General features: G+C 31.7%; 2 protein-coding genes across 2 annotated transcripts; both read left to right on the plus strand.

Moving 5' to 3' along the window:
- Positions 1–247: 247 nt before the first annotated feature.
- LOC110629638 (cytochrome P450 72A15) lies at positions 248–2,701 on the plus strand. Its single transcript, XM_021776706.2, has 5 exons — positions 248–753; positions 835–1,052; positions 1,134–1,381; positions 1,459–1,837; positions 2,177–2,701. Exons 1-5 carry the CDS (start codon positions 483–485, stop codon positions 2,600–2,602), a joined length of 1,542 nt encoding a protein of 513 aa, XP_021632398.1. The 5' UTR covers positions 248–482; the 3' UTR covers positions 2,603–2,701.
- A 4,128-nt stretch (positions 2,702–6,829) lies between these two features.
- LOC110630446 (26S proteasome non-ATPase regulatory subunit 2 homolog A) lies at positions 6,830–16,324 on the plus strand. The gene is made up of 26 exons (XM_043949897.1): positions 6,830–6,902; positions 7,018–7,252; positions 7,660–7,760; positions 9,511–9,631; positions 9,712–9,771; positions 10,028–10,095; positions 10,529–10,571; positions 10,969–11,037; positions 11,246–11,284; positions 11,397–11,479; positions 12,023–12,137; positions 12,375–12,449; positions 12,542–12,700; positions 12,831–12,938; positions 13,017–13,118; positions 13,196–13,336; positions 13,412–13,516; positions 13,815–14,036; positions 14,186–14,299; positions 14,388–14,603; positions 14,865–14,924; positions 15,017–15,130; positions 15,219–15,304; positions 15,469–15,577; positions 15,680–15,858; positions 15,944–16,324. The coding sequence occupies exons 1-26, from the start codon at positions 6,832–6,834 to the stop codon at positions 16,017–16,019; spliced, it is 2,871 nt and encodes a 956-aa protein (XP_043805832.1). The 5' UTR covers positions 6,830–6,831; the 3' UTR covers positions 16,020–16,324.
- The last annotated feature ends 311 nt before the right edge of the window (positions 16,325–16,635 follow it).

Here is a 16,635-nt window from a genome sequence, read left to right on the forward strand (position 1 = left end):
TAACTTTTAAAAAAATATAATTTTCATATTATTATTTACTTCCCATTAAATAAATATAAAGTTACTATTTTAAAACTTATTGACAAATTGAACTAAAACTCATTGGCAAATAAAACTACTTTCCGCTTCATTCCAGCCATCAAAATCAAAAGTCAAGCTATGCACCAAGCACACAAATTAGAATTCTGTTTTTTAATAGAAAAAATAAAAAAGAGAGCTTCATATCCAGCAGAACGCTGTCTTCAAACCACCGGAATTATAAATTAAGATTATTCACGCAAGCTAATCACTCCGTTAAAAAAATTAATCTAAACTATTATCTCAACGTCGTGAAGCTCAACAACGTTGTCCTTCGTCTACTGATTTCATAGCTCTCCACAACTCTATACCGTTAAGCTAAAATGCAAAATTTTCTTTTCTATAAAGCCCACTAAATCATCTGCCTCACATACACTCGATTCAGACAATAATTCAGAGACGACATGGGATTTCTTGTTCTGGGTTTTGTGCTGTGTCTTCTCCCTCTTCTATTTTGTAGCCTGAAACTGTTTCATGCAATATGGTGGAGACCCAAAATGATAGAGAAGAAGCTGAGAAAAGAAGGCATCCATGTCCTTCCTTACAATTTTATTCATGGGAACCTTAAGGAGATGATCAAGTTAGCCTCAGAAGCTAAGTCTAAGCCAATGGAGCTAACCCACGACATCGCTTATCGTGTCGATCCTTTTCTTCTGCAACTCTCCATTTTGTATAGTAAGTTTCTACGTTATAAGATAAACACTCATCAGATCATTTAATTATTAATCCAATAATCTGGTTGGATGTGTTGCGCAGAGAAGCCATTTGCTGTTTGGTATGGAATCGTTCCTCGAGTGACGATCATGGATCCGAAGCTAATAAGAGAGATCTTAACGAGGAAGTTTGAATTTCGAAAGCCAGAAGTAAGTTCAACCATGAAGTTTTTCTTGAAAGGCCTTGCGAATATTGATGGAGATAAGTGGGCAAAGCACAGGAAGATAATCAACCCTGCGTTTCACATAGAGAAATTAAAGGTATCTTATCAAATTATAGCGTTTCTTAATCATTAATTACTTCTTTTTGGATTTTAATGTTTTTTTTTTTTTTAAATTCAGGGGATGTTACCATCTTTTATGGCTTCATGTGAAGAAATGGTTGAGAAATGGGAGAAGTTGATAGACTCATCAGCAAACTCTTGTGAATTGGACGTATTCCCTGAGTTTCAGAACTTAACAGGAGATGTTATATCAAGAGCAGCTTTTGGCAGCAATCTTCAAGAAGGGAGGTTGATTTTCAGTCTTCAGAGAAAACAAGCTGCACTCTTTTTACAGTCAATTTTCAGTCTGAATTCCATCTGGTCAAGGTGCAGTAAAGAGATGATTCTTATTCATATTAATCTTTACCCTTTTCTCAGCTGATTATTCTCTTGTTTCTACGCAGATTTTTGCCCTCAAAATTGCACAAACGGATGATCAAAATCCACCAAGAAGTTAGAGCTCTGCTTAGTGGCTTAATAGAGAGTAGGGAGAAGGCTATACTTTCAGGAAATGGATGCAAGGATGATTTGTTGAATCTACTACTCAAGTCTAATTTAAATGAGATTCAACAAAACAAAGATCTTGGGATGTCAAGAGAAGATGTGATAGAAGAATGCAAGCTATTCTACTTTGCTGGTCATGAGACCACTGCCAATTTGCTAGCTTGGACTATGATTGTGTTGAGTATGCATCAATCCTGGCAAGAAAAGGCTAGGCAGGAGGTTCTGCAACTCATTGGAAAAAATAACCCAACTTTTGATGAGTTGAACCACTTAAAGATAGTAAGTTTCTAATTTCTTCTCTCAAGAACCCTGCACTTACGTGTTCGAACTCGAGACTTTACAGATAGAGACGAGATAATTCTTAAATTACTATACAAATGAGTTGAAAACAACAGTTGTAAATTGTTGTCTTGTGTGCTTAAACTCCAACAATGATTTGAGGATTGTTGTATCTGTTTCGATTACTGTAGGATAAAATAAGGATTTACTTATTTTTTCACAACGAATAAAAATTTATTAAATATAAAATAAATCACTTATTAAAATTGCTGTTACAGTATTGATGTATAAACCTTAATATGTAGTAGTGTCACTGAACTAAATCTAACTGATTTGCAGATGAACATGATCCTGCTTGAGATTCTGAGATTATATCCGCCAACTTCACTTGTTCGATCCATTAAAGAAGAGACAAAGCTAGGAGAATACTCTTTTCCAGGTGGAGTAAGCTTGCTGATTCCAGTGTACCTCATCCACAGGGATCCTGAGCTATGGGGAGAAGACGCAACAGAGTTTAATCCCGAAAGATTTTCTGATGGGATTTCCAAGGCAACTAAGGATTCACAATCTTCATTCTTTTCGTTCGGCTGGGGACCAAGAATGTGCATTGGCCAAAACTTTGCAATGCTTGAAGCTAAATTAGCACTAGCTTTGATTTTGCAACACTTCTCTTTTGAGCTTTCCCCTTCCTACAAACATTCTCCCAACGTTGCTCTTACTCTTCAACCTCAGTTTGGTGCGCAGATCATCATACACAAGATTTAATGGGAAGAAATGCTTATTAAATTATGTGTATTTTAATTTTTACAAATAATATTTTTTTCTAATTAAGTCGATAAATGTCACACTAAATAATTAACTCTCCTTTATAAGGATTTTAGATACATGTCTTCAATTTAATTCAGTTTGATTTCCGATCAAAATCAATCTAATTCGATTTTCATAAATATTAAAATTTTAATTTTTCTATCTTTAATTTATTTCGTTTAGTTCAATTTTTAATCGAATCAGAGCCCTTATTGTCTTTGCTTAAATATGAGGGGATTTGCCATTTAACATGAGCTTGGATTTTGTCTCCCCTTTGGTGCAAGATTCAACAGGCAAATTGTCATGTGCACCTAAATTAGGTTATTATGAGATTGGATATCAAACCTACAAGGCTATAATAAAATAAATAGTTTCGTTGAAAATAAAAATTTAATAAATTTAAATTTAGTTTTAGGTTATGAATATTTTAATGATGATGTAAATTTAATGAATAATTTTAAATTATAAAATTATTTATTTATAATATTATTAGTTTAGTGTATCATCTCATTAACATAATAAAATAATATTTTAAAAATATCGAATAATTTTCCGGTTGAAACTTGTGACTCTACAATAGACTACACTACAAACCGATTGACCTCATGCGAATCCCTACCAAATTTAATAAATGCATAGGTCTATATGAATCATGTATGCATGTGAGACCTTTGTCTTCTTCTCTTTAGGTTGAATTTCGATTTCGGACTTGCGATCACAGGGGAAGGATTGCTGCCCTAGACGGGTAAGAGTCAAGGACTAGTATATAGCAACATGCTACTAAGCCTACGAAGATTTTTTTTTTTTCTCTTAATTTTTTTTAATAAATTAATCTGATGTGAATAAAATATTATTATGATTATATATATATTACTAAGTATTGTTTTCGCTTTTTGTACCATTTATTTTTCCAATTTTTTTTTCACTTAATGTATTTTTTATATTAAATATATTAGAAAAGTCTATTGGCTGGGTAGTATGAGCATGATTTTTTTTTTCTGAATATTTTTCTTAAAAATATAGTAGAAAATTTTTTAAAATTTATATAATAATATATTTAAAAATTAATATATATTTTTTTATATTAAAGATAAAATATGAATTTAAATAGTCATAATTGAGGCATGGCACTTTCGATGGTGGACAAATGAAACTTTGAATAATCACTCCACTCGACAGGCAACAGACAGCCAACGCCAAACAACAGACATAAAACACCTTTGATTTTGCTGTTGTGTGTTTCAACGGTTGAAACCGTGACTCATGGAGAAGAAGCTGAGATTGCGAGGCATCCGTGTCCTTCACATAAACAAGTTGAAATTTAATATAATAAGTCTAATTTTTGTTAAAAAAATTAATAAAAATTATTTTATCAGTTCAAGTTTTTAATATCCTATAATATATAATAATCGCTGAAGTAAATAATAAACTGTTATTATAAAATAAGATTACGTGATTATGATTTTATAAGTGAAAAATATAATTTTATTTGAAAAAAAAGAAAACTTAAATATCTTAAAAAATTTGATTTATCATTAAAACTCACTTTTTTTAGACAGGATAAATATCGATATAAAATTACCGTTATCAAGTATAATCTAGTATTAGGTCTGTCATCATGGAATTACCAACTTATTGGTCAGCGACATCTCTTATCAAGCCGCGGATCACATTACCACTAAAAAGAATAAGAATCACAAAAATAAAAATATAATATTCTCTTAATACTATTTAAATTCTAAACAATTCATTATATTTATATTTAAATGCTAAGCAATTTATTATATTCATTCTCTTTTCCGAGTTACTGTGCGTTAGAGTAACACTCATCACTCTTTCACGACCTTTCTTTGCACGTTTATCCATTCACAACATAATCCTATTTTTCATCTACATCACTTATTAAAAAAATCTAATAAATGTTAAATAAATTGTATATTTTTATTATATAAATAAAAATATATAATTTATTATTTCGAATAATCTAATTACTAATGTTGTTATTTTGCACCGCATGGTATTAGAATTCAAAGTTGCTTTCTGTAATCAACTTCCATTCTCTATAATTAGTCAAGGTGTGTGTTTTTCAAATTGAGCGTTAATTTCATAAATTTTTCTTTTCAGATTTAATCAATCACAACACAACTTTATTTTTTATTTATATTATTTATTTTAAAAAAATCTGAATAATAATAGATAAATTATATATTTTTAATATGAAAATAAAAAAATATAATTTATTATTTCAAATAATCTAATTACTAATGTTGTTACCTTCCACCGCATGGTGTTAGAATCCAAAGTCGCTTTCTGTAATCAACTTCCATTCTCCATACTTAGTCAAGGTGTGTGAGCATTATCATTTTCTACAGATAAATCATAATAAATTAATATATGTTTTTCCTATCTAATAATTTAATATTCTTATTTCTTCAACCATGAAATTTGAATCAAATGCTTTGAATTGAAATGTCATCACAATTCATCAAATTTGACAGCTTTAACAATTAATCAATATAAAACTACAGCTATATTATAGTTTTCTTTTTAGTACTTTTGGAAAATATGAAAGGAGGCCTAAAGCTATATTTCATATTCAAATTGATGAATAATATCTTCCAAAGCTGGATTTTGAGGCCTCCTCTTATTTCTTGTAGCTCTGAACCTTTCAATTTGTATTGATGGGCTTTTAGGCTTAGAGATGAACATTTTCTTCCGTTGAAAAAAAAAAAATTTATGTTGTATACTATAACAGTGTGTTTTGATAAGGTGAAATGAGATTTTTTTTTAAACAATGTAAGGTTTTAAAATGTTTTTAATCCAATAACTTGGTGCATTCAAAAACAGGGTGATCATTCTGTCAGTTCAGTTTAAAATTAAACCGAACTGAATAAATTAAAAATTGAAATTTCGATATTTATACAAATCAAATCGAATTGATTTTGATAAAAAATTAAATTGAATCGAACCAGTTTGATTCGATTCGATTTAATTTGATCGGTTTAAATTTTTAATAAATTTTTTACTTTTTATATTTTATTTTTAGTATTTTAAAATTTAATTAAAATATTTTAACATTAATAATCTAATTTCACTATAATGTTAAAAATAATATATTATTATCACTAATCTGTTCGATTCAATTTTTTTAATTTTTTTAAATTAAAATCGAACCGAATCAAAATTTTTAAAATTAAAAATTGAATCGAAATGAATAAAAAGTTAAATTAAAATTTTAAATTAATTTGATTTAGTCAATTTTTTTAATTTAAATGTATTGTTTATGCGTATTAAAAATGGAGGGTTTTAAATATTTTAAAATATATAAAAAAAATTATACTTTTCAAAAAACTGTCTTCCCGAATAAAATAATTATTTAAAAAAAAATCATATACCAACGTTGGAAAGGAAAATACTGGGTTGGTATTACCTATGAGAGAACCATATTACTAACAAACTTATAGGGGCATAAAGGAAAATAGTTATTTTAATCAAGTTTGATTTTTTACATTTCACTTTTTATAGCATTTTGATTCATATAGATTTAATAGTCATAACAGTTTAATTTTGAGATTCGGGTTCACTTTTTTCAAACCATTTTGACTCAAAATCAAGAAAAAGAAAAAGACTTGTTTATTTTTCAGTTGGTGGTATTCTGTGAATAAAATTAAAAGTATGTGATCATAGTTTACTGGAATGACAATAAATTAAATATTTTTAAATATTTTATTAGATTAATCATAATAAAATGGATTTATAGTTATAATGAAATTTAAAATGAATTCGGAATAAAAAATTAACACGTGCAATTAATTTACTGTGAAAATAAAATGAATTCGGAATAAAAAATTAACACGTGCAATTAATTTACTGTGAAAATATATTTTATAATAATATTTATAAATATTTTTATTGAAAAATTAAAATTATTTTTTAAATAAAAATTATTAATAAAAAATATTTTTATATAAATTATTAATTAAATATATGAAAATAGACGAGTTTATTTTTATTTAAATAATAATAATTAGATTTTTAATAAATTTAAATAATTCACGATAATTTTTAATCGATTTTAAAATAAATTCAAATAAATTAAGTTGAAAATATTTTCCCACGTACTCCATCCATTTAACTTCCTATGTCCCAACTCCCAATGGCTCCTTAAAAAAGATTATTCTCCACCCATGGACCTAGTGCACGATAAGGCGTTCCTGAATAACGGTGCTCCCAAAATGTTTGTTAAACCACGTGAACGGTGATCCTTTTGGCATTTCTACCTAAAATTTCCTATATATATATTAATTATAATTAGAAAATAAGTAGAGAATTTCTTCTTCCTCAAGCTGCTTTGCCTTTGGGATATATCGCAGCTTGCTTCGACTGGGCTTAAGGTATCGAGCATCTCAGTCGAGTCTCGCGAGCAATTCTCGTTGTCAAAGTGTTCATCAGATCCGTGACAACTGCAATCGATTCCTCTTCTGTTCTCACATGGCTTCGGACCGAAATAGCGCAAGTGGCACTGGCACCGGCACCGCCGGAGAGGAGAAGACGGTGAAGGTGCCGTCCAAGGACTCTAGAAGGAAGCACGAGAAGAATGAGGATCTGGTGAGTTGTGAATTAGTTCACATTAATGTTCTTGCTTCTTTACTAGAGGAGGTGCCTTGAAGCTAGGAGAGGATTGCCTGTTCGCATTGGATTTTTTGGCAGCATTAAGTGGCATTGTTTCGGTTAGGGTTTTGCTAGTGAGGAGTGTGAAAGAAAATTGGAATGTGTTCTATTAATGCGCATCTGATTAGACTTGGATTTGTTCCGGAGTATTTTCATAATACTACTGATCATCTTGCATAGAATCAAGTGGTTTTTGTTGGAGGCTCAATTGGAGTGTTTCATTTTTATCTACTATTCAACTCCTCCTATAATTCTAATATCCTTGATTCTCAGTTTTTAATAGAGGAAGAGAATTTGGATCGTGGTGCGCCTCTCATAATCTTATGTGAGTTAATTATATGCAGTCAGATGAGGAGCTGGCACTTAAGCAGCAGTTGGATTTATATGTGGAAATGGTTCAGGATCCTGATCCCGGATTGCAGAAGGTTGCTTTAGAGAGTATGAGGTAGTTCGAAGATGTAAACCTAAAGCATACAATTATTGTTGAGCATCCCTTCGAATGCTGCAGCATGATTGAAGGGTTATCTGATTTCAGGCGTTTTCTTTTATTGTGCGTATGGCTGTATTAATAACTTTTAAGATATATGTTTGTACTCATCCATTATTTGCTTTATAATTATTATTTACTCTGATTTCTAAAAATCAGAATCGGAACTAAATTTCTATTTTTTTAATAATTAATTTTAGTACGGTCTTGATTCGGTTTTAATTTTTTTTTAACTGTAATTTTAGTTTCAATTTCAGTTCAAATATTGATTTTTGTAAATAAAATTATAGCACTCTTACATTTAATTAACTAATATCAAAATAATAATACTAACATTTAATTAAACCATAATTGTATTAACATTAATATATATTATATGCAATTCTCAGTAAGAATTTTCTATTACTTTATATAAAGTTAGTAATTATATAATTTTAATTAAAAGATGCATGATTACTAATGTGTTATTTACTCATCTAATTAAAAATCATAAAATAATTAATATTAAAATAATAAATATATACACATATAAACGGACACATATATAAAAATAGGTAGAATAAATTATAATTAACTAATTAAATTATTTAAGTGATTGTTAGAAATTTTTAATAATTAATTATAATATATGTTTATTTTATAATATTGTTAATAATTATTTAACAGTTAAAAGAGCGAGTTATATTTAAATTATATATAAATAATTTAATTTATAAAATAGTTAGATAATTTTAAATATAAAATAATCAAAACGTATATATATACACAATGAACTAAATTTTTATTAAGTAAAATCTCAAATAACTATTTTATTTATATACTTACTAATGATTTTTTTACCATATTTTATTTAACAATTTATAAAATTAAAATTTGAATTCTTTAATAAAATTATATAATTTTGATAATATAATTTATAAGACTATTTGGAACAATATGAGTTGTAAAATATATGATTACAAGTATATAATGAACCATAATATTATTAGAATCATTAAAAAATATATATATAAAATAAGTTTCTCGATATGGTCCCGGTACAGTTCTTGATAAAGAATTAGGATTAGAACTAAATAGCTAAACAAGTTTGATTCAATGCATAACATTAATTTTTTTTTCATTTTGATATAGTTCCGTATGGTTATTCAGTTTGGTTTGGAGCCCCAAAATCGTGCACAATCCCAACTGCAAGTGGGCTATGTTAACTTTTTTTTTTCTTCCATTTCATGGTAGAATTAGATCCTATGATGGTGTCTTTGTGTTATTATTTACTTGTCAGGCACAGTAAAGGCAAAGACCTGAATTTTCCATGTTATTAATGCTTAAGGAGTTAAATGAAATTGAATTTTACATTTACGGAAATTTACCAATTTTCCAATGGTTAGTATAATGCCCTTGCTTGGATGAGTATTGTGCAGTAAGGAAGTGTTGGCATTAACTTGAAAAACCCATTTAGGAAATGATTTAATTGTACCATTCTGTGCCAGCATTGGTGTTAGGAGCTCTGGAGTTTTACTGGCATAACATTTGTGATACCTATGCCTTGCTAACCATTATGGGCATGGATATGTTTTCATCTCTTACCTCCTAAATAGTTGGGGAATATACAAAATATCAAACTTGTGGTTCATAAATGCATATAAAAGCACTGTAGGACTTGGATATACCCTGTTAGACTTAGGTTTGATGTTTCATAAAATATTTTCAGGCAGGAAATTCAAACATCAACAAGCTCGATGACTTCTGTGCCAAAGCCATTGAAATTTCTTCGGCCACATTATGAAACTCTAAAGTCATATTATGCAACAATGCTTGACTCAGATTTGAAGGTATGCATTATCTGGGTGGATGTTGCCCTTCATCATATTATATGTTGTAGCTAAATCAAGTGAGTTTACTTTAATTGCAGAAACACTTGGCGGATATACTGTCAGTTCTGGCATTGACCATGTCTGCTGAGGGAGAACGGGTATGCCTAGTTATTTAGGATTTAAAGTTTTATGTTATTTCCTGTTTTGTAGTGAGCTAGTATCTAGGATGGGGTGTATTTTAGTCGTACATCTTCACTTGTCTCACTTTTCATTTTCTTATTTCTTCTATTCATATCTTTTGTATGCATGTCATAATTGATAAAATGCTTTTGAAAATTTTTCTTGTTTATGTCAATCTGATGCTTTGTTAGACTCGGTAGAGTAATAACCATTTTCATTTGATGAGACTTTCAGGAGAGCTTAAAGTACCGATTGTTGGGATCAGAAGGTGATATTGGTTCATGGGGCCATGAATATGTCAGGTCAGCATCAAATCTTTGAACATTGTGCTTATTAGTATTGTAAATTATTAATATCTGAATGGTTTTTCTGTTATGACTATGACAAAGTTTCAGTTTATGAGCTAGTTAAGTGGTCATCATATTGTACGTGCTTTGTACAAGCAAATTGGTGTCTTTTTAATGATAACTCTATTGGTTTGAAAATTGAGTAATGGATTAGATATGGAGTTGAATTTTCTATCTACTGATTTACATCAGGAACTTCTATTGCAGGAGTTGTATCATATGAATTTTTAAGGAAAATTTACTACTAATACTGATTGTTCTCGTCATGTAGAACACACATTTGAGCTTTGCCATGCCATTGCAGCATCATATTTTCACCCTTTCCTTACTTTTTGGGGCTAATATGAGTCAATTTTTGACATCTAATGACTTGATTAATTGTTGTCAGGAACTTGGCTGGAGAATGTGCTGAAGAATATGCAAAGCGACAGGTTACAAATATATCCTTTATATCTAATACTGAAAGAAAGAAAAGAAAATAGCAATTTTGTTTTCAAAGTAGTTATTTATGTTGATTATTACATGGTCTGTTTATTAGGCCCCTCTTGATTTGCTCTCACCGTAAACAATGCTTGCAGTCTATTTTATCTTGAGAAAGACAATGAAATTGTTTAATATATCTGTATTAGAACTAGATAATGCTACCAAATTCAAATATATGTGATCTATGTTCAATCACAGGTTCATTGATTTTTTCCTGATGGGGGCAAGTGAATTTATGTATAGTATCTATGGACATGATTGTCAAGTTTTTTTCGTACTTGATTTTGAAGAATACTTTTTTTTAATAAATTTCTGATTACATGCCTTGCTTACAAAATATTGCAGAGTGGTGAGGAAACGTCAATCTTAGATCTAATGGAGGTTGTTATAGACATTGTTGTTTTTCACATAAAGGTAGGCCTCATATTAAAAATTTTTGTCATTGGCTTCTCTATATGTAAGAAGAATGCACACTTAAACCTTGAAGAATGCAAAGCTAGTCAAGTCTGTTTTGTATATAGCCAAATGCTGTGTAGTTTTACGTTATAACCATGGTCATTACCAGAGAACAATGTTGGTTTCTGTATTTAATTGATATTTGTCTATATTTTTCTTTTGACAGCACAATGCTGAAACTGAGGTTGTTGACCTTTTAATGGAGGTATTGTGCATTATTTTTTTCTGTTATCTTCTTGTCTGGTCCAGTTTTATAGATACAAATAATAACTTCCACTACTTTCTCGCTTGAAATCTAATGATTTGACTAATTTAAGGTTGAATACATTGATCTTTTGATTGACCATATGGACAACACAAATTTCAAGAGGACCTGCCTCTATCTCACCAGTGCATCAAGGTTACTGAATTTCAATCGATTACATGGCATTTTTCTTCTGCATTTACTTGTCTCTGCTAGTTATTTAATAGAAACGTTGAGATACTTGCATTTTCAGTATTCAAGCATGTAGTTAACCAACTTTGAAGTAGATGAAATGCTACTCTTTTGTAGGTGATATAATCATTACCTTCATCTCTGGACTTAACCTTGCTTGTATAATTTGAGCAATTAATGCTCAGAACATCACTTGAGACTTGAAAAACTTGATTTTTTTAAAAAGAAAATTCACTTCAGTATATTAACATGCTTAGTTCTTAAAGAAACATGTGCTAATCAATTGAATTGAGCTCAATTGTTATACTTGTAGGTAAATGCAGATAGGTGCGTAGAATTTTTATTTTTATTTAGTTAAAGATGTATGCAAGACAAAAATCGACTTGCAAAATGGAACTGCTTTTCAAAATTATTAGGTACCATGTCACCATGGGGGGTGCAAGTATTTGACTATTTCCCTCCCTCCTTCTGATCTTGATATTTATGTTGCAATGCAATGTGATGCAGATACCTTCCTGACCCAGATAACGTGCTAATTCTTGATGTTGCTTATATGATTTATCTTAAATTTGAAGAATATCCGAATGCCCTCCAGATTGCGCTATTCATTGATAACATTCAGGTGCGATCATTGTTATGAATTTAGGAAGCTTTTGCCTTTAGTCCCATTTGCATATAACCTAAATTTGTAGGGTAGGCACGTGTATTGTTTCTTGTTGATTATTAATTTGAATTTCACAGCTTTAAGTGGGCTGGACTTTCTCAGCATTGAGCAATCTTATGGCTGTTACAAATATATAGGGACCATCTTTTTAAATCTATTTGTGTAATCCTAACAGTGCAAAATATGTGTTGCCAGGAAGTGAGTCAGATTTTTATTGATTGTGATGATATGCTCCAAAAGAAGCAATTCAGTTACATTGTTGCTCGACATGTAAGTTTTGAATTTATTAAAGATGCATGTTGCGTGCATTTTACAGCTGCATAAGTTGTGGTTGTTGGCTGAATGCTGTTCCATACTTGCAGGGTATGCATTTTGAGCTTGATGACGAAATGGCTTCTGAAGATGACGACAGATTTGCATTGCAGGATATCGTCAACAATGCCAAGTTAAGTGAAGGTTATCTAACCCTTGCTCGGGAAATAGAGGTCATGGAACCCAAATCTCCTGAAGATATCTATAAGGTTTGGATTTTGAAACATACAGTGCTGGCGGCAGATTTTTCTGTTGATTTTTTTAAAGCGTTCATACATAAGCCAATAATGATATTATTGTTCAGTTCACCAATTTCACAACATCCTTGATTTTTCTTAGGCACATTTGCTTGATGGCCGGGCTAGTGCTGGTGCTAGTGTTGATTCTGCTAGACAAAATTTGGCTGCTACTTTTGTCAATGCATTTGTAAATGCAGGCTTTGGTCGGGTAAGTAATGTCAAAAATGCATGTGAAATGCCTGGATTTTGTGGGTTGTGTTGATATATGTTCTTACGTTTGTTGCAGGATAAGTTGATGACGGTTCCATCAGACTCGTCAAGTGGCTCTTCAGGAAATTGGCTTTTCAAGAATAAAGATGATGGAAAGGCCAGTGCTGCTGCAAGTCTGGTATGCATTCTTTTTAATCATTATGTCATCTATGCATGATTGTTTGCAGATTTCTTATATCTGTCATCCATATCTAGGGTATGATCTTATTGTGGGATGTTGACTCTGGACTCGCTCAAATTGATAAATATTTCCATAGCAATGACAACCATGTTATTGCTGGTGCACTACTAGGAGTTGGGATTGTCAATTGTGGTATCAAGAATGATTTTGATCCTGTGAGTTCCCTTCTTTCTTGCTATAAGAACAAAATGTGTCATTCTTTACCTCTCATGTCTGCCTTCTTTTCTCAGGCACTGGCTCTTCTAGGTAATTATACAGATAAAGAAGATTCATCTATCAGAATTGGCGCAATAATGGGTCTCGGAATTGCATATGCTGGTTCTCAGAATGAGCAGGTAAGATATCCTGCTTTCTTTTCAATGTTGTGATAGGCTCCCTTCTTTTGAGAAGTACATAATGTTATAGAAACTATATTCTTTCTGTTGAAATGGGCTGTCTATTTGATGATATGGTAAGTCATCAACCGATCCAACTTTTCATTCATAGGTACTCCTGGCACTGAAATTTAAAGTAGTTGCGTAATTGAAATGACTTTGCCAGTTGGTAGAATTGTTACCGGCTAAGAGTGTTGATTTCATTGATTAGGATATGTTTGGTTCCACTAACTGCTCATTTATCCACATAATTTGACAGTTATACGATAAATTGTCTCGCATTCTTAATGATGCAAAAGCTCCCCTGGATGTAATTGCATTCACTGCAATCTCGTTGGGCTTGATATGTGTGGGTTCGTGCGATCATGACGCTGCACAGGCTATTATATTTGCATTAATGGACCGAAATGCAGCAGAATTACAAGAGCCTCTTTTTCGGTTCTTGCCTCTTGGTCTCGGTCTCTTATACCTGGGGAAGCAGGTATATTTGGCTTTGAAGTTAAAAAATGTTTGCTCCTTTTCTATGTTCGTTTTTTGTTTGTTTCGATGTTTCTAAAGACGCCATGCAACAATTGTGGAATGCAATTATTCTTTTTATGCTGGCTATATTCTGTTTTTCATATGTGACAGGAAAGTGTTGAGGCCACAACAGAAATTTCAAAGACATTTAATGAGAAAATCAGAAAATATTGTGATATGACACTGCTTTCTTGTGCCTTTGCGGGGACGGGGGATGTTCTCGTGGTACTTTGTTAATGTCATTCTATTTTTATTATAGCAGTCAAAATGTTAGTTAGCCATTGTCCCATTTACTTGCTTGCTTGTCATACAGGTTCAAAAACTCCTTGGTCATTGTGCTCAGCATCTTCTTAGGGGTGAAGCGCACCAGGGACCAGCTGTGCTAGGGATTGCTATGGTAGCAATGGCTGAGGAATTGGGGCTTGAAATGGGAATTCGTTCTCTGGAGCATCTTTTGCAGTATGGGGAACAAAATATCCGTAGGGCAGTTCCTTTGGCACTTGGTCTCCTTTGCATATCAAACCCAAAGGTACTAATCATTTTGTAGTCATTGAAAGACTGATTATTCTGTGCAAGCAAGCAAACATTTACTGGCCAATGCAATTTATATATTGGGTGGATGCTTCAATTAGTTAATTTATATTTATTTTGCATTATTTCTAAGAATGCTAAAAGTTTAATTTATAATTCTAAATCCATCTTAGTTGATGCTTCTAAGTACAGGAGATGAAGGATTTGTTGCTTGATCATTTGTTGATTTATTTATTTGTATGTTTACTTTATGTGCTAGGTTAATGTTATGGACACATTAAGCAGACTTAGCCATGATGCAGACTCAGAAGTTGCAATGGTAAGATGGGGTGGGTTTGGATCTCTTCCTTTTTTATTAATTGTTTCATTATTTACTGTCTAAACGCTACAATATTCATCCAAATGCTGCAGGCTGCAGTTATTTCCTTGGGTTTGATTGGTGCAGGAACCAATAATGCCCGGATTGCTGGCATGCTTCGCAATCTTTCAAGCTATTACTACGAAGATGCTAGCCTTCTGTTCTGTGTAATGCTTCTCATGGCTTATAAAGTCGATATTTCTTGACATATGATGGGGTTTACTTGTTACTGATTTCATTTGTTGGTTGTCTCAGGTGCGAATTTCTCAAGGTCTTGTGCATTTGGGGAAAGGCTTATTGACTCTTAATCCATATCATTCTGATCGTTTCTTGTTATCGCCGTAAGAGATCTCCTAAAGAGAAAACTAGCTCTTCAAATGTTGATTTATTATGGTTTCAATTGTTAAACTGCAAAAAAGAGGGTCAACGTCATTCTTCACCTGTGTGCATACAATGTGCATTTGTTACATTTACTAAGTGGGTCTGATATTTTCTTTCCCTGCAGGACTGCTCTTGCTGGTTTGATAACCATGCTTCATGCATGTCTAAATATGAAAGCTATCATCTTGGGAAAATATCATTTTGTTCTTTATTTCCTTGTTTTAGCAATGCAGGTTTGTTTCAGTTTGAACACTTTTGTTCTGTTCTATGTGCTCCGTTATACAAGATGAATTGTATTCTGAGTTTGCACTGCCATATTGTTCTTGGGATGACAGCCACGAATGTTGATGACTGTGGATGAGAATCTCAAACCTTTATCTGTACCAGTTCGGGTGGGACAAGCTGTTGACGTTGTTGGTCAGGCAGGTCGACCCAAGACTATTACTGGGTTCCAAACCCACTCAACGCCCGTGCTTCTGGCTGCAGGCGAGAGAGCTGAGCTGGCTACCGAGAAGTGAGATCGAGTACCATCCCTCTTGTTAATAGCATTTCACTTGTTGATTGATAAGAGTACACTAACAGTCAAGCTTCTCATGCAGGTATATTCCTCTTTCACCCTTTCTTGAAGGCTTTATCGTCTTGACAGAGAACCCAGAGTACAGAGAAGATCATTAATTGCTAATCGGGCCTTCAAGCTCTGAAATAAAATTTTGTATAGGAATTTAGGCAAGGTTGTTGTGATGGAAGGAGGTGAGGTCTATGTTTTTTGTTCCCCTCCCAGTTGTTCCAAACACAGCAGCAGATAATTGGGAAACAAACTAGGCACCCAGTTAAACACAACACACACCCAAACTGATATTTTACACTTGCTTTCTAGTTTACTGAGGAATGTATACTGGACATGACACGAGGGTCATGACCTTGATCACCTTGTTTCTATTAAAATACACAGCGGCTTAGTAAATTGCGCTTTAATTGGCGTGAATCAGTTTCATATGAAATTAATTTTAGTTCTGTTCCTTAACGCACTAATATTTAGAGATTGAGAGTTAGATTCTTTTAACTTTTATCTACTCCAGCAGTTAACGGCTAAAGTATTTTGCTAAAAAATATAAATAACTTGCAATAATTCTTTTCCCCTTTCTACGTAGATAGGATGACATAAACAAAAAATAATATAACTGCATTAATTTTTAAATTTTAAAATTAAATTTTATATATCTTTATCAAATATAAAATTGTAACAATTATTTATAATTTGTTTATCAAAATTCAAATGAAATTATAATTA

This window comes from Manihot esculenta, chromosome 13 (genome assembly GCF_001659605.2).
Source record: "Manihot esculenta cultivar AM560-2 chromosome 13, M.esculenta_v8, whole genome shotgun sequence".
In the NCBI taxonomy this organism is placed as follows: Eukaryota; Viridiplantae; Streptophyta; class Magnoliopsida; order Malpighiales; family Euphorbiaceae; genus Manihot; species Manihot esculenta.

Excerpts from the sequence above, each read along its gene's own strand:
- LOC110630446 (XM_043949897.1), top strand. The coding sequence starts at position 6,832 with ATGGACCTAGTGCACGATAAGGCGTTCCTGAATAACGGTGCTCCCAAA. Across the intron at positions 10,096-10,528 it reads TGGGGCCATGAATATGTCAG|GAACTTGGCTGGAGAATGTG; the intron begins GTCAGCATCAAA and ends AATTGTTGTCAG. Across the intron at positions 12,138-12,374 it reads TATTCATTGATAACATTCAG|GAAGTGAGTCAGATTTTTAT; the intron begins GTGCGATCATTG and ends ATGTGTTGCCAG.
- LOC110629638 (XM_021776706.2), top strand. The coding sequence starts at position 483 with ATGGGATTTCTTGTTCTGGGTTTTGTGCTGTGTCTTCTCCCTCTTCTA. Across the intron at positions 754-834 it reads GCAACTCTCCATTTTGTATA|AGAAGCCATTTGCTGTTTGG; the intron begins GTAAGTTTCTAC and ends TGTGTTGCGCAG. Across the intron at positions 1,382-1,458 it reads CTGAATTCCATCTGGTCAAG|ATTTTTGCCCTCAAAATTGC; the intron begins GTGCAGTAAAGA and ends GTTTCTACGCAG.